Source organism: Pinus tabuliformis, chromosome 5_2 (assembly GCF_031772625.1).
Source record: "Pinus tabuliformis cultivar Carrire ecotype Pingquan chromosome 5_2, CPIR1, whole genome shotgun sequence".
NCBI classification, from domain to species: domain Eukaryota; kingdom Viridiplantae; phylum Streptophyta; class Pinopsida; order Pinales; family Pinaceae; genus Pinus; species Pinus tabuliformis.
Window position 1 is genome coordinate 950,704,109 of NC_142306.1, and position 26,407 is coordinate 950,730,515.

At 39.4% G+C, this 26,407-nt stretch overlaps 1 protein-coding gene across 2 annotated transcripts in view; it reads right to left on the reverse strand.

Annotated features, from left to right (window-relative positions):
- LOC149162409 (chlorophyll synthase, chloroplastic-like) overlaps positions 1 to 26,407 on the reverse strand; it is a 195,071-nt gene that overhangs the window by 104,296 nt on the left and 64,368 nt on the right. For both annotated transcript variants that reach the window (XM_089437253.1, XM_089437254.1), the window contains exons 5-6: positions 25,788 to 25,873; positions 25,504 to 25,590 (exon numbers count right to left, since the gene is read on the reverse strand). In XM_089437253.1, the coding sequence (XP_089293379.1) occupies positions 25,504 to 25,590; positions 25,788 to 25,873 (173 nt within the window). The remainder of the gene's footprint in view (positions 1 to 25,503; positions 25,591 to 25,787; positions 25,874 to 26,407) is intronic.

The following is a 26,407-nucleotide window of genomic DNA, read 5'->3' on the forward strand; positions in this document are numbered from 1 at the left end:
GGAACTATCAAAACTGCAGGAACTATCGAGAACTGCCGAAACAGCAGGGAGAGGTGACACAGAGGGCAGAGAAGGTGACGCAGGGCTGATGTAGAGCCAACGCAAAAATAGTCGGATTTAGCCAGTCTTGTACCGGATCACAACCGGAATTCTACCGAGTGAAGGTAGGTAAAACTCACTCAAATTTTTCGCCAGTACTTTCTCTGTCAAGGATTGCTAGATGAGCATCCTATATTTGTATTCAGATATTTCTCCTGCATAATAATAAACCCTTAGAGTTGTTGCACCAATTTTCCCGCATTGGGTTTTTCCAGGGACTATTGTGTCCAAAAATAAGTGTGTCCTATGTATCTTGTTCTTTGCTCTATTTTTTGTTTCATGAGATCAAATATTGTGTCCAAAAATAAGTGTGTCCTATGTATCTTGTTCTTTGCTCTGTTTTTTGTTCCATGAGATCAAATATTTAATAAGTGTAGGCTCAGAAGTAATTTGCTTCAGTATTCAAAAGAATAACTTGATTAATGTATATTAAAAAATCAAGAAGGTGAAGTAGATTCCGATTTGTTGTAGTAGGGGTTCCTTCGAGTCTAGGAATTTTCACATGACAAAGGGAGCAGCGCATAAGCTTTAGCATAGAGCAATCTTCAGGTGAAGACGCAGTTTTTCTGCAGCAGTTGCTGGGACAGAAAAGCATCAGAAATCAATAGGAAAAATAGCACAAATAAGGATGGAAAATCAAGATGTCTCTGAATTTTCTTCCAGATTGGAAAAAGCATTTGCATGCTTTTCAAGTTCAGCATCAACAAATGTTTGGTATATTGATAGCGGGGCATCAGCCCATATGACTGGAGAACGAGAATATTTCTCGAGCTATCAAGAAGAGCAAACGGACTTCCAGATTACTATGGGAAACAGAACGAAGTGTACTCCAGTTGGGAGAGGCACCATAGCATTTCAGATGGAAGTAGGAACCAGCATCTGAGCCACTAATGTTCTGCATGTGCCCAGGTTAATGTTGATTTTTGGGTAGCATCAGATGTGCTCTAGCTCTGGAATTTTGTGGAAGGGCTAGAACATATGTGATCTCCAAGACCCTAAAATCATTTGGATAAATTCCACCCAGATTGTATTTTATTAAAATAATTAATATTTTTAACAGAGTTCCTGAGTCTAAACTTAGAAAAAATAAAATATTAATGAAAATATGGGTGAGAAGTTTCTAAGAGATGAGGACCAAGTCTAATTTAATCTTAGCCATTGATTAGAGACATAATCTCGGTCGTTGATTTCTCAACAGGAAAAGTATAAATGGAGGCTTGGGGTCAATTGGAAAGGATACACAGAGATTGAGGAAATCGATTTTCTGAGGTGAGAAGTTCTCAGGAGGGAAATCGATTGGGGAGATCTTGCAGCTGAGGAGCAGTGATAGTTCGCGAATATAGATAGAGAGGCGGAGAGAAACTTGTGGAGGCAACGCAGTAGCCAAAAGAGCTAACACTGGGCCAGTCTGGGCCCACGAAGCCTTGACGCAGAGCCATAAGGGTCAACGCAAAGGGAGAGAGCTGCCTTCCACACAGAGTGTCACACAATGGGCAAAAGAGTTGATGCAAAGCCTAAGAGAGCTCCACGCAGGCTCACACAGTTACTGTGAAGGGGCAGCGCAGTTGTAGCCGAGGCTAGCCAAATTTGCTGCCGGATCAGCCGGAATCTACCAGGTGAAGTGAGGTAAAACTCACTCAGGCTTTCCACCATTGTATTTCTCTGTCACTGGTTTGTTGGGAGGGAAACCAGCATTTGTATTCAGAACTTCTACTTAATAATAGAAAACCCTCAAAGTTGTTGCACCGGTTTTCCCGCATTGGGTTTTTCCGGGGACGTTTAGTCCAAAAATAAGTGTGTCCTTTGCATGATTGTCTCATTTATTTTTCAGTACTTGATCTATATATTGGTGTAGGTTGTAGTGTATTTGCATTTAATATTTTCTGAATATTTCTAAAAATAACTTGTTAAATGAAAAACACAAGTAGGTTATGCAAATCAGTTTACTGCAGTAGCATTTCTGACTAGTTAGATTCAGAAATTTTCACGTGGTATTAGAGCAATTGGAGATCAAGGAGGACTAAAGCCATCAGCGATAGGATAGAGGAAAATGTGTGTTGAAGACAGTTGTCCCAAGAGACAGTGCAGTTTCTGGTCAAGAGAGCAGATGAGGGGTGACGCAGTCACCAAGGGAGGCTCACTCAGAGCCTACATCAGCGTGATTGGGTGACGTTGTTGCTGCAAAGGGCAGCGCAGTGGTTATTGGACTAGCACAGAGCCTGTTGAGTCTCGTTTCCGGTTGCCATGGCTAGAGGTGCAACGCAAATTTCATCTGGAGTTGCTGGTGGGGTGCTGATTCTATTGGTGCAAAACAGTACCTAGTGGGGCAGAAGCAAAGTAGAGGGAATCAGTTCCTCAGAAGATTTCTTGCTAACAAATCTAGATCCAGCGCTGAGCAGCAACAAAGAAAGATCAAAGAGGGGTGGTTCAACAGTGGTTGGCAGAAGGATTTCCTTAGAGGATTTCTAGCGCCAAAGAAATCCAGATCCGAGTTTTGTTGGAGCGGCAGCGAAAGAGGGAAAAGAGAACCAGTTCGACATTCATTTGAGCAAAGATGGCAGAGAACGGACTGAGGGATCAGGACAGGTTGGATGGAGCATCCAACTTTGTCATCTAGAAGGCCAGGATCCTGGCAATTTTGGATAAAAATCGCATCAAGGATTATGCCTTGAAGACGGTTGTTGTTCTAGTTGATGTTGATCCTCTCAAGAAGTACAAGGAGGCTCAAGCTAAAGCGAAGTGCATGATCTTGGATGGGATCAAGGATCATGTGATCCCACATTTCTAAGAAGGACATAGCAAGGGAAATGTGGGAGGCCTTGACCACATTGTACGAGGGAACGTCCGTTCAGTGGAAAATGTTGCTTGAGAGTCAGTTGAGACAGTTTCAGATGCAGAAGGGAGAAGAAATCGATCCCTTCCTTCTCAGGTTGCAAGGGATCTGTGACCAGCTAACTTCTGTAGGGGCTACACCAGATCCTGAATTTATGGTCAGGACTGCCCTGAATGTAGTCACTGAAGATTGGAAAACCTTTGTCCAAAGCATCTTGGGCAGGGCTTCTCTTCCCAGTTGGGAGGAGATGTGGGCAGCTCTTCGACAGGAAGAGATCAGACGGTTGACCAAGGCGGGAAGCAGCAGCAAAGGGATCAGAGTCAAGGAGGAAGAGGAGGATGCAACTCTCGCGTCAGCGGGATAGCAAGGGTAGCAGAAGACGAAGAAAAAGGGCATATCCAAAGTCAGATGCTTCAGATGTGGAGAAATGGGTCATTTCGCCACGGTGTCCTCAAGAGAAAGGCAAAGAAGAGAAGTCTGACTCAAAGGATGCTCCAGCGCAAGCTAACAAAGAAGGCGATGATGATGATTGCGCCATGAGTGCTTGTGCACCTCTAGAGAAGAGGTGGGGCGATATTAAGTTGTAGTCGGGAGGACTACACCAATAAGGGGGAGGATCCTTGAGGTGACCAAACTTTTGGATCACATACGGCTACGGGAGCCCTTTAATGACAGTAGCAGAATGACAAGAGTTAGTTGGTGCGAGGGATGATGGAGCAACAGTGGCAAAGCTAGAGTGCCAAAGTCTGAAGCAGCGCAGTAGAGTGTTGCAGCAATGCGGGAGGCACAGAGCAGATACAACAGCAGCGCAGTAGCATCAAAAGGTCTGCAAAAATTAGCAGCAGAGGTAGTTTCAGTGTCAAGAGGCATCCAGACTTATCAGCATGACAACTTTTGGGTCACTTTTCAATTGCTTACTTCTTAGCGACTGAGTTGCAGTGCCGCAGTTAGAAGTGGCAGTGCTATGGGCAGCATGATGCAGCATATTGAGAGGGAGTTGCAATACAGATGCAGCAGTGACAGTGGCAGTGTCATGGGTAGCAGTACAGATTGCAGTGACGCAATGGATGAGGGGCAGTAGGTCGAGCATCAGCAGAGCAGAGGACTGATGCCATGGATCAGTGTGATACTTCTCCTGAGAAGTATTGCTAGAGCACATTCCTTGCTAAGAGGGAGTGTTGATTTTTGGGTAGCATCGGATGTGCTCTAGCTCTGAAATTTTGTGGAGGGGCTAGAACACATGAGATCTCCAAGACCCAGAAATCATTTGGACAAATTCTACCCGGATTGCATTTTATTAAAATAATTAATATTTTTAATAGGGTTCCTAAGTCTAAACTTGGGAAAATTAAAATATTAATGGGTATTAATGAAAATATGGGTGAGAGGCTTCCAAGAGACGAGGGTCAAGTCTAATTTAATCTTAGTCGTTGATTAGAGACTTAATCTCGGTCGTTGATTTCTTAATAGGAAAAGTATAAATGTAGGTTTGGGGTCAGTTGGAGAGGATACACAGAGAGATTGAGGAAATTGATTTTCTGAGGTGAGAAGTTCTCAAGAGGGAAATCGATTAGGGAGATCTTGCAGCTGAGGGGCAATGATAGTTCGAGAATACAGACAGAGAGGGGGAGAGAAGCTTGTGGAGGCAGCACAGTAGCCAGGAGAGCTGACGCTAGGTCAGTCTGGGCCCACGCAGCCTTAACGCAGAGCCAGAAGGGCCAGCGCAAAGGGAGAGAGGTGCCTTCCACACAGAGTGTCGGAACTGTCAAAAATTGTCGGGAAAGCTAACGCAGTGGGCAGAAGAGCTGACGCAGAGCCTCGCAGGCCCACGCAGTTACTGCGAAGGGGCAGCACAGTTGTAGCCGGGGCCAGCGAGATTTTCTATCGGATCAGCCGGAATCTGCCAGGTGAAGTGAGGTAAAACCCACTCAGGTTTTCCACCATTGTATTTCTCTGTCACTGGTTTGCCGAGAGGGAAACCACCATTTGTATTCATAACTTCTGCTTAATAATAGAAAACCCTAAGATTTGTTGCACCGGTTTTCTCGCATTGAGTTTTTCCAGGGACGTTTAGTCCAAAAATAAGCGTCCTTTGCATGATTGTCTCATTTAATTTTTAGTACTTGATCTATATATTGGTGTAGGCTGCAGTGTATTTGAATTTAATATTTTCTCAATATTTCTAAAAATAACCTGTTAACTGAAAAACACAAGTAGGTAATGCAAATCTGTTTACTACAGTAGGATTTCTGACTAGTTAGATTCAAAAAATTTCATAGTTAGAAATGAATCTAATTTCAGTGTCCCAGTTACACGACAAGGGATACGATGTATACTTCAATGGAAGGAAAGTATACATCAAACATCCAAGCTGGAAGAAGAAGAGACAAATTGGAGCTCGAAGCAATAGACTGTATAGATTGCAGCTCGAGTCTCCAATGGCACTAATAGGCAGTAATCATAATGGTGAAAAGTAACTAAATGAACTGTGGCACGGGCAAATGGGACACTTACACCATGGAGCACTAAGGATGCTCAAAGAGACTGTTATAGGAGTTCTAGTCCTTAGTACTGAGCATGATGATGTATTCAGAGGATGCATACTAAGGAAGTACGCTAAAGCAGTTTTTTCCAGAAGTAACCATAGAGTGTAAGGCGTATTGGGATTGATACACTCAGATTTTTGTGGCCCAATGTCCACAAGAGCTATTAGTGGCGCCAAATACTTTGTCACCTTTATTGATGATCACTCTAAAAAAACTTGGATCTATTTCTTAAAGACCAAGGATGAGGTCTTTGATCGGTTCAAAGAGTTTAAGGCTCTCATAGAGAACATGACAGGGAAAAAGATAAAGGTATTGCGTTAAGATAATGGTGGAGAGTATACGGACAAAGACTTCATAGATTTGTGCACAAAGGAGGGCGTCAAAAGAGAATGGACTGCGCCATATAATCCAAAGTAGAATGGAGTAGCAGAGTGAAAGAATAGAACTATTGTTGGGGTGGCAAAAGCTATGTTGTATGAACAAGACTTGCCTAGATTCTTATGGGAAGAGGCTTGCAACACAGCGGTGTATATCCAGAATAGAACTCCTCACAGAGCATTGGGGAAGAAAACGCTTGAAGGTGTTTTCACAGGGAAGAAGCCGGAGGTGAGTCATCTCAGGATATTCGAAAGTGTGGCATATTGTCACATTCCAGACGAGAAGCATAGTAAACTGGATCAGACTGCAGAAAAGGGGTACCTCATAGGATATAGCAAGACTTTGAAGGCATATAGAATCTACATTCCTAGCAGCAGGAAGATTGTAGTAAGACGGGATGCAAAGTTCATGGAGGATAGAGCTTTCAAGAAATCTCGAGAGATGCCAGCAGAAGGTTAGTCAGTAGATGTTCCATTAGTCCAACAGCAACAGGGGCAGCAAGGAGGACAAGCAAGAGGACAAACACCTGGATCGAGCACAGTGACCAACACTAGTATTTCCTCAGAAGTAGGAAATTCAGGCAGTTCTCAATAGATGGAACAGCAAGAACAGGAGGGGGATTTGATTGAGCCTCCCACCACCAGTGGTAGAACCAACAAGGAAATACGGCAGATGCTGAGGACGCAGAGGAGTTTGTCAGAGCTCCTAGAACCGAGAAGAAGCAGCGTAGACAATCTGACAGGTACCAAGCCTTGGTAGCACAGATTGAAGAACCATCCAGCTTTCAGGAAGCTGTACAACACCAAGTTTGGGTGGATGCCATGGTAGACGATTATAGTTCTATCATGACGAATGATGTCTGGGGAGTGGCACCTAGACCAAAGGATAGATCAGTTGTAGGATCAAGGTGGATCTACAAGATCAAGTACGTCGCAGATGGAAGCATAGAGAAGTACAAGGCTAGGTTCGTAGCTAAGGGGTACCCACAAAAGGAAGGAATAAACTATGAGGAGACCTTCGCCCCAGTAGCCAAATATACCTCTATTAGATCTGTTATATCCCTAGCAGCTCAAATGGGATGGGAGATTCACCAGATGGATGTCAAGACAGCATTCTTGAACGGGGTGATAAAAGAAGAGGTGTATATAGAACAGCCCAAAGGCTTCGAAACTCATGAAAAGAGAACTCACGTATGCATGTTAAAGAAAGGCTTGTATGGGCTTAAGCAGGCACCCAGAGCATGGTATGGTCGAATTGATAGTTACTTGCAGCAGTTGGGATTCGTCAAGAGTGATGTTGATCCCAAACTCTACTATCTAATGGTGGAGAATGAGCCACTTATTCTAGTATTATATGTGGATGACTTGTTTCTAACAGGGTCATTTAGGCTCATAAAGGATTGCATGAAGAATCTTGAAGCAGAATTCGACATGAAGGATATGGGGTTGATGCATTATTTTCCAGGGTTGGAAGTTTGGCAGAAGAATGTGAAGATCTTCCTTGGGCAAGGAAGATATGCTACAGAGATTCTGAAGAGATTCAGAATGCAGGATTGTTGACCCATGGCTATGTCCATGATCACCAACTGGAAGGAAATAGATTGCATCAGGAGACAAGGTGGTGGACCCCACCTTGTATAGACAGCTCATTGGGTCACTCATGTATTTGGTCAAAACTAGGCCAGACATTTGCTTCAATGTCAACACCCATAGTCAGTTCATGGTGGAATCGAAAAGGGTGCATTGGGCAACAACTAGGCACATTCTTAGATATGTGCGTGGAACAGTTGGATATGGGTTGAAATACACCCGAGGAGATGATGTTAGATTGAATGGATTCACAGATGCAGATTGGGTAGGTAGTTCAATAGACCAGCAAAGTACCTCCGAGTATTGCTTCAGTGTTGGATCATGAATGATCTCTTGGTGCAGCAGGAAGCAAAAGTCGGTAGCTCTGAGCTCAGCAGAATCCGAATATATGGCGACCAGCACAGCTACGTGCGAAGCTATATGGCTTAGAAAATTGCTTGTGAGTTTGTTCAGGAAGAGGATGGAGGCGACTAATATTTTCTGCGACAATCAGAGTTGTATTAAACTCTCCAAGGATCCAGTATTTCATGATCGGTCGAAACACATTGATATCAGATGTCACTTTATCAGAGACTGTGTTCAGCGTGGGGCAGTACAATTGCAATATGTCTCCACAGGAAATCAGGTAGCAGACGTACTCACAAAAGCTCTAGGAAGAGCTAAGTTCATCCAGTTCAGGGAGCAAATGGGTATGATAGAGAATTCGTTTCAATAGCAGAAATAGGTGGGTTCTCAGTTGCAGTGGAAGGAAATGAGAGGGAGTTGCAATACGGATGCAGTGTTGGTGGTGACAGGACCAGCAACAGTACCGATGCAGAATTCGTGCAGTAGTTGATGGACAGTGGTGTCAGACATCAGCAGCACAGAGGGAGATGTCACAAAATCAGAGTGATGCTTCAGCAGGTTGCATTACTAGAGCACATTCCTTGCTAAGAGGGAGTGTTGATTTATGGTAGCATCAGATGTGCTCTAAGCCTCAAAATTTGCAGGGAGGCTTGGACACATGTATTTCACAATACCCAGAAATTGTTTTGGGAAATTCCACACGAAGACAGTTTTATTAAAATAATTAATTATTTTTAATGGGTGCCTAAGTCTAAACTTGGGAAATTATAATAATTAAAGGGTATTAATCAAATTGTGGGTGAAACTTCTAGAAGAAGACGAAGATCGAGTCAATATGATCTAAACCATTGATTAGAATCTAATCTGGGTCGTTGATTACTCAATTGGAGGATTATAGGAGGGACTTCGATGGGCATCTGGAAAACACACTATGCAGATACTAAGTTACCCAAGTAAGATCGATTTTCTCACTGGTCGAAGTTCGGCAAGAGGAAATTAAATCAGAGGGAGAGTTGCAGGTGAAAAGGAGAGAGGGCATTAACATCAGTCAGGTGTGCAGGAGCAGAAGAAGACGCAGAGCTGAGGAGGGACAGTGTTGAGGCTGTGACGTTGGGACTGCACAGTCCCTACGTAGACGCTGACGTAGTGAGACGTAGAAGGGGCAGCAGGTACCCTCCAGATTCGCAATTTGAGAAGCGTGAGAATATCGTCTGTAATATTTCTCCCATAAATTCTTCTTCTATTCTATTGGTTGTATCTTGTACAACAAAGAAAGAAAGAAAGAAATTATTTTATAATCCACGAGGCTAAAGATAGTCTATGGGACAGATTGCTTCTTCATCTACTTGATGTATTCGGCCCTTTTTCTGTGAAGCTTCACAATAAATGCTCCAGCTTCTCGACAGACCCCTCTCTAAATAGATTATCCCAAGAGCTAGCTGCCAGTATATCTGCATAACTTTCCCTGTTGTCTTTGAAGGCCTCACATTCTAAGATGAAATGTTTTTGCGTTTCCACTTTTCTGGAAGAACAAAAAATGCATACCCTTTCCTCCCACACTTCCTTTGGCCTTTTCTAGCGCCCTGTTTCACAATGGAGTTGATGAGAATTAGTCCTTAACTGAGCAACAAGAATTTTGGCTCTCCAAGAGATATTGGCCTCTATGTATAATTTTGGTTGATGATTATGAGTGGGATTAAACACTTCAATATAGTCATTTTTCTTTCTTCCTAGCTCCTTATCCCAAGTACGTTTGTGGAACTTTTCCATAACAAAAGCCTTTCTCTCTTTGTTGTTTATGGGACACGCATTCAAGCAAATACCCCATTTACTAAACCATTTGTTATTTTATTGCATCCAAGTTTTTTTGCTCTTACACAATCTATCATTAAAGACAACCTTAGGCCATCTACCCTCTTCCATTTGCTCAATTTTTTTTAAATACCTTATGACTCGCACCATAGCAATTGCTTCATGAGATTTTTGCTAAAGATCAATAAAGAAACCCTCATCTGCTACACTGGCTCTCCCACATTGGATTTTTCTGGGGACAATTGTCCAAAAATAATTGTCATTGTGATTATACTTGTGCTGGTATTTTTCTTTGCTTTTACTTTCCGCAGTATTTTAATTGTGAAGGCTGCAATAGAATTTATTTTGCTATTTGTTGTAGAAACACTGTGAATAATTTATTTCTAAAATAATAAGTAGAAGAAATAATATCAGTGACTGCAGTTAGATTTATATTTAGAAATTTTCACACCATTGTCATAGACGACAACATTGAACGAGTATGTGATGGTGTATATTTATCCAGCTTTAACTTTTTCCTTAACTTGATCCTAATTTATTTCTTTTTATTTTTTTTAACTCACTTTATTTAAATATGAGTTAACCTATATAGTTATTAAATATTAATTAATTATATAATATAAATTATGTTGACCACTCCATGCCAACTACCCCATAAATGTACATTTTTTCGCGCCTGCATTTCCATCATGTCTGAGCACTTAGATGATCCACAGATTCATCATCATCAACTATATGTACACTGAAGTTTTGTAAACCCATTCTGCATTTTGTAATGTAAATAATCCTAGTAAGACAAATGTATGTAATAACCTAGGTAAATTTATTTTTTCTGATGATGATTTCTATCCTAGGAGATTTTTAGTCTCACAGATTCATGTGTGTTTCTAAACACGGATGATCGGTAGAGTTTTTCCCTCCAGCCTCACCCCAAAGCTAAGGTGGATTTTGTCGTCGGGATTTTAAATGAATCCTAGTGTTATTTATCTAGTCTCTATAAAAGTGATTTGGGAATAATTCTGACTATTTGGTTAGATTATTTTTTTACAAGTCACTTAGTCAACTAGATCATATTGAGTCGCAGAAATGGGTAAATTTTGACGGTCTATAACAAACGGGTGCTCCCCCTCATGGGTTCGAAATGTAATATTTCATGTAAAAAATATTTAGTGCATGGTCCCTCATAATTAGACACCATGGCTAAATATTAGAGGGTTGGAAAAATTAATAATCCCCTCATGAGTCAATTAATTAAAATTTTTGGCTAAAATAAATTAAAATGCTAAAGCCAAAAATTTAATTAATTTAGGTCCTAGGAAAAATTAAATTCTCCAACATTTAAAATTCGTGGGTTTTAAAGTTTTTAATTTTTGGAGGTCCCCGACCAAGGGAATATTGAAAATTTCAAGATATTTTGAACCCTTGGGCCATAGTAGTTAAGTCAAAGTCAACTTTTTGCGGTAATTAACTCAAAATAATCATTTTTTAGTTAATTAAAAGTGAAATTCGAATTCCCTCGAAAAATAACTTTATTTCAACATAGATGATTAAAAGATCATTTGATCTTCACCAACAGTTGAGATTGCTTTGACGGGGATCAAATCAACTAGCCATTGGAGAATTTTTCTATAAACCAAAGGTCTTTCTCCATTATTTGGATCCGATTTTTGAATCGTGTGCTTGCTCTAAGAAAGCTCCTGTAACTTTTTTCCGGTTAATAAAACGCAAACTTTGGGGTTTCGGACCGTGGTGTTCCTCTTTCAAATTTATGTGGTAATATTGTTCTTAATACTTCGTTGCTTTTATTTGCATTTGTTGGTTAATAGCCTTTGAAAATTGATCTATGCACACGTATCTTGCACAGATTTCTGGGTTTTTAAAATATCATTTTGGTTTGATAGAAATAGCAGGTATCTCTATTGCTTGATAATCTTATGATTATTTTGAATCTCTATTAATCTAACAATTAGGTCTAAGTGTTGAAAAGTCATCATTCAAGATTTGGGAGTTTGGGGAAATCCTCAGCTGGATCAACTGCCTCTCAGATTACAGAATCTAAAGAGCCCATTGTTTTTAATTTCTGAAGTCATCTTACAAAGCATTTTACTTGCAGGGTTTTTCTTGGGCTTGTGCCTCTTTAAAATTTCCAATTTATTTCTCAATTTGTGCAAAATGGTTTAATGATCTGCAGATCTGCTAGATCTATAGAATATTAGTGCAAATTTGTAAATATCAAATTTTAATTCATTGAGGTTTTGGGTATTTCATATTTTTGTATATACATGTTTTGGGATTTTCTATCTTTCGTTTGTGCAGTGGCATATCCATTTTGATTGCAAGTGATTTTGGTGGATTCCGGAGACAGATCTAGACCCCGGAGGGCATCTCCATTTTGTTTACAGGTTGAAGAGAAATCTCAAGAAGATCGCGGGCAATTTTTTTTAGAGCCTTGAGGCCCTATGCTGGCCATCTCCAGCGTTATTCTGAGCGTCCATCATTCCACCCTTAAGCCTCCCCTCCACCAAGAATTTTTCACTAATTTTTCCTAAAAAAATTCCCTAAAAATTTTAACAAAAATTTCTCAAAAAAAAATTGAGTTTGGCATTTGCAATTGGAAGATTTTTTTCAGTGATTTGGACAGCATATCTCCAAGTAGCTTCAAGCCCCTAAGGGTTGACTAGTGCACATCCTCTAAACCTTTACTCATTTCATTTATCTGTGTGAAAGCAAGGCTAACATTGGCATAGATTTTCAATTAGCTGAAGTTTAGCAGCAAATTTAATTTACATCTTTTGATGTTGTACATTTCAGAAATAGAAGTTATCTCTAGTAACCTTTCGCATGCAAATTGATAAATTTATGAACATTGTTTCACTGTTTTTCAGTAATTTATTTCTGAGTTTTCAAATTAAATGCATAACTATATTAGAAATAGTTAAAACTCATAAATTTTCTGAATTTTTAGTTCTCAGTGTGTCATTTGAATTTTCTGTTGTTATACATAGGAAAAATATGAATATTGCATGATAATAGGATTGTTGATTTAAAATATATTGCTAGCCTTAGCACTTGTTTTATGAGCAGAGTATTAGACTGATATTTCATTAATGTGATCTGAGTTTAAAACACTTAGTTTAATTTTTGAATTTCATTTGTTTTTACATGCTCATGCAAGTAGGACTAATCTAGTTTACTTATGCACCTAATGATCTTTGATTGAGTACCTCATATAAATGGATTTTTGAATTTAAAGTGTTTTATTTCCAGCATTTTACATTTCAGTCCTATTGTACATTTCAGCAATTACTTGTGCAAATTTTACCTTTTACATTGTTGATATAAGCATTTGGTTTCACATTTTTCTGAACCTTAAGTTAAAGAACACTTGTGAAAATTCCTACTATGAAGGAACCCCTACTGCAGCAAATCTGAATCTACTTTACCTACTTGATTTTTAAATTACATTCTTCAAGTTATTCTTCTGAATACTGAAGCAAATTACTTCTGCAGCCTACACTAATTAAATATTTGATCTCATGAAACTGAAAACAAAGCAAAGAACAAGATACATAGGACACACTTATTTTTGGACAAAAAAGTCCTCGGAAAAACCCATTGTGGAAAAATCGGTGCAGCAATTCTGAGATTTTATTATTATGTAGGAGAAATATCTGAATACAAATCTAGGATGCTCATCTAGCAATCATTTACAGAGAAAATACTGGCGGAAAATCTAAGTGAGTTTTACCTCACTTCACCTGGCAGAATTCCAGCTGATCCAGCACAGGGTTGGCTAACCCCAGCTATTTCTAAGCTAGCCCTGCGTAGGCCCTGCATCAGCGCTGCGTCAGCGATCCCGACTATTCCGACAGTTTCGGTTGTTCTGGCAGTTTTGGATTATGCGTGACAAGTAGCTTTTCTACTCTGAGCTGGCCCTTCTGGCTCTGCGTCAGGACAGCGTGGGCCCAGACTGACCCAGACTGGCCCAGCGTCAGCTCTCCCGACTTCTGCGTTGCCTCTCTGCAACCTCTCTCTGCCTCTCTATTAGTATTCTCCGAAGAGTCCTTCTGAATTCTCACTGCCCCTCAACTGCAAGATCTCCCAAATCAATTTTCCTCCTGAGAACTTCTCACCTCAGAAAATTGATTTCCTCAATCTCTCTCTCTCTGTTTCCAAATGAACCCCAAGCCTCCATTTTATACTTTTCCTGTTGAGTCTTCAATGACAAGATTAAGTGTCTAATCAACGGCTAAGATTAAAACATGACTTGATCCCCCTTTTAGATCATGCTCACCAATATTTTGATTAATACCCATTAATATTTTAATTTCCCTAAGTTTAGACTTAGGGACCCCATTAAAAATATTAATTATTTTAATAAAATGTAATCTAGGTGGAATTTCACCAAACAGTCTTTGGGTTCTTTAGAACTCATGTGTCTTAGCCTCTCCACCAATTTTCAAGGTTAGATCACTTCCGATGCTACCAAAAACTAACACTCCCTCTCAGCGAGGAAAGTTCTCTAGCAACAACGTCCACCTGCATGCTACTCTGTTTCTAGTCAGAGTAGCATGCACCTATAGCTACGAAGAAGAGTTAGTGAAAGTTGCATCTATAGTTACGTAATATAAGATAAGGAATCAACATCTAATATTGACTAGAAGGATAGGCTATGACATCTCCATGGATAAAGTATGAAGACAGTAATAAAGTCTGTAAAGGAAGGAGACCCTTGACATCGAATGCCTTGGAGATCGAGTCATACATATGCAGGATTGCGATGTTGCATGAAGTTGATGTCATGACAAAAGGCCATCATAAAAAGATAACTTTGATTTGATGTTCATTTTGATTTTTGAAATCATTTGGTTCGGTTGAAACAGGGCTACCAAAAAGAGTTGTAAATGTCACCTACAACTAGTACTCATGAGATTGGATGGAAGATCCTAAAAGAAACATGACTTGGAAGAGGTAGTTGTATGAAGAAAAGCCAGATGTGGACTAGAAGATCACTTTCCGATGAAGAGAAGGATGACATGACTATTGGTTCAACCCTATGGTTCGTTGAAGGAAAGTGATGGATGGTCGATGCCCTACGAAGAAGATCTAGAAGATGAAATTCATGACATCGAAAAGGGGAGCCCTACAAGCAGTTGATAGCAGTACCATGATCTCCACCAAAGAGAAAATAGCTGCTATTCATAACAAGTCCCTAGTTAAGAGAGAGCTTGGGCAAGTCCCTAGGTAAGAGAGAGCTTGGGTATATTCCTTTTATAGGAATGAGTATATCTTCCCTAGTTGAGAGGGAGAGATAGACACATCATTCTTGTCTTCATGTTATGAAGAAAGATTGGAGAATTGGGTAAGCATCTGAGATTGATTCCATTACTCTTTGAGGATGTGGTAGGGCATCCAATAGGTAAGAGTAGTCAAAGAGGAAATTTTTTGAGGATGTGTTATTCCAAGACAGGAATTGTCCTAAAAGCACATAACCTTTGAACAACCGTGAGGGGTACGTGCCTTGAGAGACAATGATGATGGTGTCTATCAGTCACTGGTCTCGCCAACATCGTGCTCTAATCTTGTGGAGAGATAGAGTTGTTAGTCAAGGCCTTGCTATGTGATAATGTTGGTTGATATGAAGAGATACAATAAGACAAGCCTAAATAATAGCTTATGAGATGGCTTACCAATCTGAATCTTCTTATGAGAATTCTTCAGTTTGAGAATGTCCAAGTACCATGTATGGATTATGAATACCTACCTAGTTAAGAGAGAGTGTTGAAATATGTAACTAGGTTCGGTCTTCATAATGACATATGTACTCATGATTTTATATATTTGATGTAAAGTGAAAAATAAATTTATTATTGCCATTCTTGAGGCATGGATTTCATATTTATTTATAGGTCAAGCACCCATTGAGTGCTTCTAGGGCTTGTCATTGAGTCTACAAGTCAATTGAGTCATTGTCATGTATGAAGACCCTTTTGGTCATGTTACATCTTGTAGAACTTGTAAAGGAAATTTATGTAAATTCAAAAGTGTCAGATAGACCCTCCAAGACCTTGTCATCATCAAAAGAACAAGTCGACCTCTATGAGTGGACAAGTCAGCCTACAGGCAGCAATTTGACCTAGAGAAAGACCTATATGTAAGGCAAATCTCGACCTCATTTGAGAGCGAAGGAGAAGCAACTCGTGAAAGCACAAGATGAGCATAGAATACCTAGCAAAGGGAAGAAGAAACCAAGGAAGGAAAGCGAAGTCTTAGAACATTGTTTTTGGGTCATCTACACCTCTCACATGCAAGAAAACTGGGCATCAATTGCAGCAGTAAGACCGAAATTGCAGCTACCTTAGGAGACCGAAATCAGGTGTGAAAAGACTAAGTTTGCAAGTCGAGTAGTCAAGAAGGAGAAGGCTATCCAAGCGAAGAAGGAAAGGAAGCAAATTCATCATTATTATCCCACACGTGCCATCTAGGATTTCTGCAATCAAAGTTGCAGAAGAAGTTGTTGGGGGTCGAAGTTGCAAAAGAAGTTGTTGGGGGTTAAAGTTGTTGGAGAAGCAATTGGGGTCGAAGTTGCTAGAGAAAAGAAAGCTCATCAAGGAGGAAGGATTGACTTGGTCTTGGAGGGGACTTTGACAAGGGTCCTAGGTCTTGGAATTCGTCATTTGAAGTTCTATAAGAAGAGAATAATTCTTGTGGGTTTTCCTCTCAAGAGGAGAGGTTTTGGCTCTGGCTGATAGCCTATATCATGTGTCCTATTGTCTCACTGATCTTCATTGTTTGGTAGTTGTTTGATGATAAAGAACACTAATAATAATCAAGTGAAAGAAGAAGCTAATCAAGTTAAGTAAAAATACATCACAAGTAGTTGTCAAAGTAAGAGAAATCACCTAATCTAATTGCCCCTAGATTTCTCAACACTAGCCACCACCAACTACACACAGAACAAGGAAGAGTAAGACAGAAAAGTTCAAATTCACAACACTGACACTCTAGAGTCTAGAGTCTAATCTATGAAAAAAGTAGAAAATTGTGAATATATCTACTAACCTCTCTTCCTTACACCACGACCACCACGTGAGCCTCCAGGAGGTGGCTATGAAGAAGATGGTGGGCGTGGAAGTTGTGGAATTGTTGAGCCTGAAGATGAAGCACCTTCTGCACTAGTTGAAGAATGGAACCTGGGCACCATGAGACCGGATGGGGGTGTCGTCTCAGATTGATCATCATCATCGTGGCTAAGAGCATCTTCAAATTGCTATAATTGCAACACTCCATCCTCCAAATTGACCTCCTCTGGATTTTTTTCCCAAAGCTTAAGGTCTTTATTATTCTTTGCATCCTCACAATAATGGGACAACAATCGCAAGTTGCAATGAACATAAACCAAGCTCTCTACCTAATCTACATTTAACCTGTTCCTTTTGTTGATTATTCAAGTGCAATAGATACAAGCACAAAATTTCGGAAATACTGATAATTACTTCTAATGATCTAGATCTTCTTTTAACAATTCTAGTTTATCATTAAGCCATTAAACTTCACAAAATTCAACCGTAAACCAATAAGGACAGTAGAGATCGCAATGCACAAAGAGAACACAAGATTTTCCCTAGGAAAACCCACTTGGGGGAAAAACCCAGCGAACTTTTCCTTATCGAAATTCCTCAGTTCGACAAGAGATACATCTAATGCAGCTAGTCAACAATCAGGCCAAACTGATAAACAAGCTATCATCAAACCTAGTCAGGCAACCCTCTAGTCAAGTCAAACTTTTGCCCTTCAAACTTCGGCCCTCTCTGATCTACCTAGGCCGAATTTCAACCTCCCAAAATATGCCCAGAAACTCAACCTGCCTAGAATATGTTGCCTAGAAACTGTCTAGAAATTCACACGTGTGAGGTCAAGAGAGAGAGAGAGAGAGATAGATGTTAGAGATGAATTTGTGCTTCTTATCCTTCTTCATCCTTCATCTCCTTCGCTTGGATGCCCATAAACTATCTTTTGTTGTGTGTGATCAAATGATGCCTTGAGGAGGAGGTTGAATGTTCTTTATATAGTGATTTTCCTATCCAAATGGGTGTGTCTCTTCACTGGGGCCGACTTGACTTGAGGGAGGGCTGACTTGACTAGTTTGGAGCCAAAAATTCAAAATTCAAATTTTGAAATTTTCTCTTTTAAATTTGACATGAAGAACATGTCTTATAATAATTCTTTCAAGGGCTAATCAATGAAAATGACATGAAGAACATGTCTTACAATTACATTATACATTTCAAGGGCTAAAAATATAAATTATGAAGACTAGCCATAGCTACAAAACTCAACACCTTTTAACATTGTGGATGAAAGAATAGGTGCTCCAACACCTCTGTAGAGAAAGTGTTTACCACCTATGATAGCACTCGTCAATGTCACATGGTTTAGGTTCGAGTTCGAGTTCGGAAATGATTATGTTTGAATTGAGTTTGAATTTTTTGATGAGGTTCGCCATTAAGTTCGTGTGTGTGTGTGTGTGGGTGTATAATATATATATATATATATATATATATATATATATATATGATAAAATAGTAAGAAATCAACATCAGTAAACATCAAAAATGCTATCACGTACATGGAAACTGCAAGGATAAATTACAAGCTTGAGTTGTGACATGAGGTTATGAGTTTTATCTATGGACTTGGTCGGTGGCTATGAGATTCGATGAGGTTTGCCGAACCTCAAATTATTTTTAAGGTTCGCTAAAGTTTGAACCTCAATGTTAAAGTTCGACGAACCTTGTAACCCAAAATTTGCAAGCCAAACTTTTTACCAGAGACAAAGTTTGCTATTGTTGGTTGAGTATTAAAATTGCAATAGGTTTCATCTACTTCAAGAGAAGATCCAGGGCTTTCTTCAACAGTCTTTGTGCATCATAAAATATCTTGATAAATCTAACAGTGAAAAGCCATTGATCACAATCATAAAAGCTCCAATGTCAATAAAATGTCTCCAGAAAAAACAAAAAAAAAAGAGATGGAATTTTGCACTTTCTAAGGGATTTGATAGCAACGAAAATGAGAGAATCCACATTGGGAATATTTCGTTTTCCAATGTAAATGAAACCACTCTTGTGTGGACTGTAGACAAAAGTTCCCTGGTCGACAAAGTATCCCAATTGCATTTATCAAGATAATAATATTACATTTTGTAAGACCGAACAACAAAATCCTTAGCCAAAAAGGTCATTGCATGTATTCTTGAGGACCATGGACAAGGTAAGGCTGCATCCACAATATGGAACAACCTCTCATCAAAATCCAAAGAATTCAAGGCTGGTAACATTGTATAAATTGTTCAGTTGATCGTTATTGATCAGTGGATGACTTGCACGACGAAAAAGTATGCAATGTAATACATATAAGGCAGGGCACAATATAATATGGAAAAAGAAGTAAGTAGAGTGTGAATAATAGGCTGCGAACTCTGCAACTTGTGAGCAACATGTTGTCCATGTAGTGACACATCACAGTCCTACATGCAACCATTGGTTGCACAAGTCTCTACACTAACTACAAATACAAGGAAATGCATTGGCATTGACAAGTAGTAGTTGCAAGGTTTGACAAGTTTTATGAATCAAAATGCCAACGTAATGAGCATTTCATTACTCCAGAAATAGAGGATAGAAATTGAATAAGCTGCAAAGTGTCTCTCTCACTCAGCGCATAGAATCCCTATTTGTGCCCTCCAGTAACCAAGAAAAAGGGAACTCATTCCAGGCAATGAGGAAAATGGTTCTAAGTATTGAGGTGTGATGCCATGCTCTAGAGAAGAGCTAATGCACTAAAAATATGATTTAAGGCACCTGCTATTAGAGGATTTATATTTATTCTTTATATGGGTCATCTATATATTTTGGGAATGATCATTGTTACTTAGATTTATATGACAAGGGAGCTTTTTAATTTGCTTCGATGAACTCATGAGGAAAACGAGCTGCCAGGTTTTGTTTGGTTTGTTTTAAGTTTTAACCCTAAAAAGAAAATCGTACAAGTATCAGTTTGGACTATATGCATGAAGACCAATTGTTCTAAATAATAATTACGACTATATTGATGTCATGTCCTTGAGTGCGGATCGAGACCTCAACTCAACTCTAAGACTTGCTTCACAGAGTCGGTGTCTTTTTCTAATATGCATGGCAACCAAGATTCCCATGTATTAGAAAAGCTTGTTGAAGAGTTCTTATTTAATTAATTGTTATCTGTGATAACCATTTAGTATTCGTTGGTGTGGATTATAAGAATTAAACTACATTATCACTACAATCTTTGTTTGTGGAGCGTTGGTGTGGGTTTTGAAGCCAATTTCCAGTGAATTGGATCGCTAAGCACAAGAATTGTCGTGCGTGATATCATTTAGATATGGCATCTTTCTATTGCACTTTATCCATTCACAATTCAATTACCCACAGCTTGTTGCTTTTTTCGTTGACTTGTGGATTCATTGGATGGTTGTTGAGTGCAGCGTTCGGTTTCCCACAACATCCATAGACTCTTTTTCACATAACGATTGCTCTTTCACTAGATCGTGAGCCTAGTAATCGATGTTATTCATAATTCACATCTATTCGACTTTCTATATAAAAATACCATCCACCCTTTTCATTTCACAGATAATATGAAATGTGACCGAATGAAGAAGAATAGGATCCAACGGAATTGGTCAATCTGAGTTTAAATTTCGTAGAGGCCTCAGGAAGTAAATTTCGAGTGCATTTTCCAGACAATTGACGAGGAATTTCAAGAATCCGCAACATGGGCTTTTTGCAAATCACCTTCAATTAACTTACGCGTGGGCAGATTTGAAAATTTGCGAACCATTTAAAAGATTATGTTGGTTCTTCCAAGGGGTATGTGCCAAGTTTTTAAAACGGCCACCAGTTCCTACTAAGTCACTTATCAAAGGATATTGAGATATCCATGATTGCTACCAGAGACATAGTTTATCTAAAATAGCCAAATTTAAAGAAGCAATATGTCGTGAATTCAATAGGCTTTGGGAGCATAACAGATGCCTTACAATGAACTTATTAATCTGAATGAATTGGCTATGGAGATTATGAAACCATTTCTTGGGGCACCATTGAAACAAGTCGCTTTGGGAGATTTTTTTATAAAGACATCAGCTTAATATGAGTCTTACCAAAATGCTCAAGGTGAAACCCAGACTATTTTGAGAAGTATAGAATATAACCAAAACAAAGAGGCAGTAAAAGTCAAAGATCCGTAGAAGTAACACCATCACAAACCAGTTAATCGTCTTGCAGGTGCTTGAGAAGTCAATGGCTCGCGTCGTTTTGTCTCCAAATCAATGGATTTCCAACAGGTCAACAAAATTGAAGTTTAATTAATAGGGACGTGTCGAAAAGGCAGAAAAGCGAAACCACCCATCTGGAGATCTACAGCTCTGATCTATTCCAACGAGTACCCCTCCATTTCCAAAAACCACTACGGGTACCCGTCAGAAAGCAGTTTCAGGTTTTCATGAAACTAGTAGTGGATTCTGACATGTGCATGACAAAAGCCTGGGCCTGCACAACTTTCACACTAGCCTCAAATATTATTATTTTATATATATTTGTTGCAGAATTAAAGACCTATGGTTGTTTGTTACAAAGACTTGTGCAATCTTTAAATATATGGCACAACATTTATTTATTTACATTGTTCAAAAGCCCAAAGGCATTTTTGTAAACATTGTAACAAGAGGGCGGGCTCCACTTTAGAAGTCAATTTTAATTATGTCTATTGTATGAGTTATTAATATTTGCTTTTTGGACTTTGACCTTTTTAAAAAAAAATTAAAAAGAAACAGGTTTGTAACTGAATCAGCTTAAAAACTGATTATTGGACAATTAGTCTAGAAGGAGGGGAACAAAAATCTGAGATGAAAATTTTGTAGGGGTTCAAGGGTCCGGAAATTATGAGGATTATGTAATGAGGAAATCTCTTGGAGATTGAAGAATAAAAACCAGATGGATTCCAATTTTAGGGTAAATTGCAGTGTTTCCCATGTCTTGTTTTTCCGACTTTTTGGCATTTCATTTATGTTTTTCTTTTGCTGGTTAAGTGTATGTAGCAGTAGGGTTATTTGAATTTAAGACTATGAATTTACCCACTGGCAATCAGGTTTTAATTTAAATCCCTTAATAGATGCTCTGTTTTTCCATAAATTCATCCACAAATTCTTTTGCTTTCACCATTCATTCTGCAAAGTTAAAGCTCAAATTCGTAAATGCCTGAGGTCTACCCAACTAATTTTAGCTAATGAAGACAAATAAACCTTGGATTATAAGCCAACCCACTAGATCAATGCTAAAACATGCCATAAATGCCCACATGTGTGAGTCATAAGCCTCATTAATGCTGATGTCATTCTCTTTTTGGGCTCCAAATGCCATGTCATGGTGTGATGAAGGCTAAAAATATGTCTATGTGCCAAGATCATCCAAAATTTGAGGAGTGCCACTCAAACCATCCTCTGGGGTCCCAAATCCCGCTGGGGTGCCACCATGTCATCTCCATGGATCTCCAATGGTCAATGAGAGGCCTCCTCTCTCCAACTTTAGGGTTATATTAGTTGCAACAAGCCCTCTCTAGTCATCTCATGGAAGACCATCCTCATCTGGGCTCTGAATCATGGCTTGCCCATCAAGTAGTGTCAAGGTCAGCCTGGAGGCATGTTGGGTCCAATAGTGCAATTATCAAGAATCCTCTATGTTGGGTCAAAGAAGATCGACGTCCTGGGACATGGATCATCTGCTCAAGTCATCATAAGACCCAACGCTCTCAAAGTTGCATCTGCTAAGTCATCTAACTCTCTGAAAGCCCTGGGTATGTATGGAGTGGGTGCCTTCAAAGCCTGGGTTGCTATAGACCACCTGACAAGACCAACATGAACACAAGTGAAAGCAACAATCCATTAGAGATTAATATCATGTGAGAATCTAAGTGGACCAAACCTATATGTTAAGGGCATATTAATACTTCAAACTTGGATCACTTTCTAATCTCTAACTAGACCAAGTCCCGTAAAGGTGTTCCCTACCTTGATAGAGGTGGCTAATGGTCAAAGCTATTAGGTACTTCCAACCCTCAAGGAGAAGTGGCTTTTACGAGGTCAACCCCTCAATCAAAAGGTGTTAGTGTAGATGTATAGAAATGGAGGGGAAAGGGCTTCATGGCCAAGTGTCATGTTCAAAGAGACTAGTTGATGGAGAGTCCACATCCTGAATGTATAGATGTAAAAGGAGGGAACAATCATGGAGGCATAAGTTACCCTACCCAACCTGCATTTTCCACCCCTCTAGTGTGTCTTTTACTTTTTCTTGGTAATGCTTTGTATTACGATGTATAGCTCAAGGGTTAAAGCTTGCTCTTTATGATGTAGCATTTAAAATCACCCTTTAAGATGAGACAATTCATAACTCATCAAGGTTGGTACACGCAAGGGTTCATTTTGATGTGATGGAGCATCATGTAGGGTAGAGCTCATGCTAGGTTTTTTCCCATGCGCTATCTTATGTCTCGGCCATCTTTTGCATCATGGTTTTCGTCTTTTGCTTTTGTTGTGGCCATGATATGTTTTTTCATTATTTTAGCTGCATCAACCTCCAAGTCAATGGTTTCCTGGCCCTACTCAAGGAGTGTGGGCATGAGAGTGCCAAATCCCAATGAACCAATGAAAAGTCAGACCCAAAGAATGGAGGTGGTACATGGGGCTTGTAATGTGGCATGAAAAGTATCAAGTATGACGTCGGGGGGAACAAACACACTATTTCAATCCAGGTTTTCCAAGTAGTTCCTCTCCTATAACCCTAAGGCCGCAAGGGAGGTCTCCCTGGACTAGCGTTAAAGGTTAACCCCCATGGTAAAGAGAGAGAACGAATTTACAGTCAAGATCGGCCAATCTTCCAAATCACCCCTTTATCCATACTAAATGCCCAAAACAAACAAGTACCCGATTGCAAAATGATCAAAATACCTTTTGAATAGCATCCCATCTTCATCCAAGTGGAAATGTTGAATAGTGAGAGCTATGTGGCTGATGCAGATGGTGGAAGCACATGGCATATCATCATCAAGAAGTGAATATTAGGCGCTGCTTGTTGAAATTTCTAACTATTACCCGTTATAGATTTTATCTATATTCGGTGTTTTATTTCGCCTACTTGTTTATTTATTAACAAGTTATTTAACCATATAAATACTGAAATAAACACAATATAGTCTCAACCATCTACAGATCAACAGTTGAAAGAAATGAACAAACACACAAGGGACACCGTTATTTTTGGACAATCGTCCCGGAAAAACCCAACTTGGGAAAACCGGTGCAATAGTTCTGAGGGTTTTATTATTAAGCAACTTTTCTTAAGTACACTGGGTGCCAAACTAGCTCACCCGACAAACATAAATAATCTGGCAATAATACCTCTCTTAGGAAGCAAATATTCTGAAAGTCTGCCCCACGAAACCCTCTCCAGCACAATCTGAAGCACTGCATCAGCCCTCCTGGCCTCTGCGTCAGCTTAAAACCCTCTGCGCAGCCTCTCTGGTCCTCTGCGTCACTTATGCAACCTCTGTGTGGGTGACGCAGGCCCTTCTAGCCTTTGCGTAGTCACTGTTGGCCTCTGCATGGCTCTCTCTGGCTCTGTGTCTGCCTCTTTGCCTCTGCACTGGTCTTCCGACACTATCTCTGCCTCTCTGCCTCGTACTCACTACCCCTCGCTGCAACTCTGATCACTGGTTCAATTTCTCTTAGCAAACCCCACTCTAGAAATCGAACTAACTGATCACTCTAGTGTATTCTCCGACGGCCGAGATTACATCTCTAATCAACGGCTAAGATTAGATTTGGCTTGATCCATGTCTTTTGGAACCTTCCAACCCAGTTTTATATTAATACCCATTAATATTTTATTTTTCCTAAGTTTAGACTTAGGAACTCCATTAAAAATATTAATTATGTTAATATCTCCCAAACCGGTTAAAATCTACCCAAACCATTTCTGGGTCTTGGAGATCTCATGTGCTTTAGCCTCTCCACCAATTTTCATGGCTAGAGGACATCCAATGCTAAGCCCAAATCAACACTGCTCGCTGTCCGGCTAGTGGTCAAATTAGGAGAAAATTTTCCTCCTATGGGGTTACCCATTTTGGTGGGTAACAAAATCCACACCCAGTCCAACTGGCCAGTTTAACCTGTTCTGGTTCAGACTGGGTGGGTTTTGAAGGCTATTGTGGTTCCAAGTTCGGTTTAACAAAGCAATACTTCAGCTCAGGCCAAGAGACATTATAGACAGGACATGGGTGTAAGAAGTACGAAGAACAAATACAAATATTAAGCTAACAATTTCTGCAAGTCATTGAAGTTCTTTTAGCTTTCACACAATACATCATATAAACTGAAATGAGAAATTCAAAACAAATAAATTGAATACACGATGATATTGAAACACAACTATTTCGGTAACTCGGCCTAATCCCTGATGAAAACCAACCAAGGTATCACAACATAGAACCAAAAATGAGGCTCTATATCCAATGATTCCACAACAGTGGATATTGGTATTTCCTCCAGTTCACTATTAGTACTAAACTGTTTTAAAACCTTAATATAGATCCTAGTCTAGGCTGATTACTAAGAACGGACGTTATAGTTGAAGAGCTCAAAATTCAAACATGTCTATCTGAGCAAAACATAAAACACTGACAATGGAATAGACTTTATAGGCCTATAATAATGGCAAATAAAGTTTTGATGTGAACCTATCTGCATCACCTCAAGTTACCATATATATTCAAAAATGAAATTTAAAGCCTGGATAAATCTACTCACTTCACTCTCAGAAATTGCTCCTGATGGAATTGGGCGGTATGGTTCATTGATGGCATCAATTTCTCTGTCATACCAGTCATTTAAAGTCTGCAGTCATTGTCAAATGCTGCAATGAGGATTCCACGGTTGTGCCACTTTAAAACCAATACATTCAGTATCAAACTTATAAAGATCCACTAGGACAAACTAGACCCATTAATCCAGCTATATAATTGCAAATTAACATGATAGGTAAATATAAAGATCGCTGTTAGATTCTACCATGAATAGGAATAGGTATCTACCTGTGTGTAACCAGTGAGAAGGGGCCCTGACATAACCATGCAAGCAATGGCTTTGGTTACATCTTCAACAGTCCAGTTAAAGTTACCTGCAAGAATCGGTGCCATTTCTGTCCAGTGAATGTCTGAAATTTACTTTATTTTAATTTAATTAATATCCACAACTGGCCCAAATGGCCAAGAGGACTACAAAAGATACGAATTTTTATTGGGAATGCCCAATACATTTCTGCAGTGCCAGTAAAGTATATAAGAGTGTAATGAAACACGCTGTCCAAGAAATACAATGAAGCAAAAGTTAATCCTAATGAGTAAATACTAAAAACTCAAGAGTAGATGACCAAAGGAGGGCATCAAGATAGAAGCCCTAAAACTGTAACAGCCAACAAAGCTTATCTGGGTACAGAGTCAACCAACAATTCTCCTAACATCTAAGTCTGAGAAAAAGGAGATATAAATGCTTAGTATACATCTTACAAAATTATACATCTTTCATCACAAGCTATGGAAATAGAAACAATGTACAGATGAATAATTCTGCAACTTTTTCATATCTATTTTCCTTTCAGAAACCATAAACTTGTTATAATAATGTAAGCTGTGAAAAAAGAGAAACAAATGTA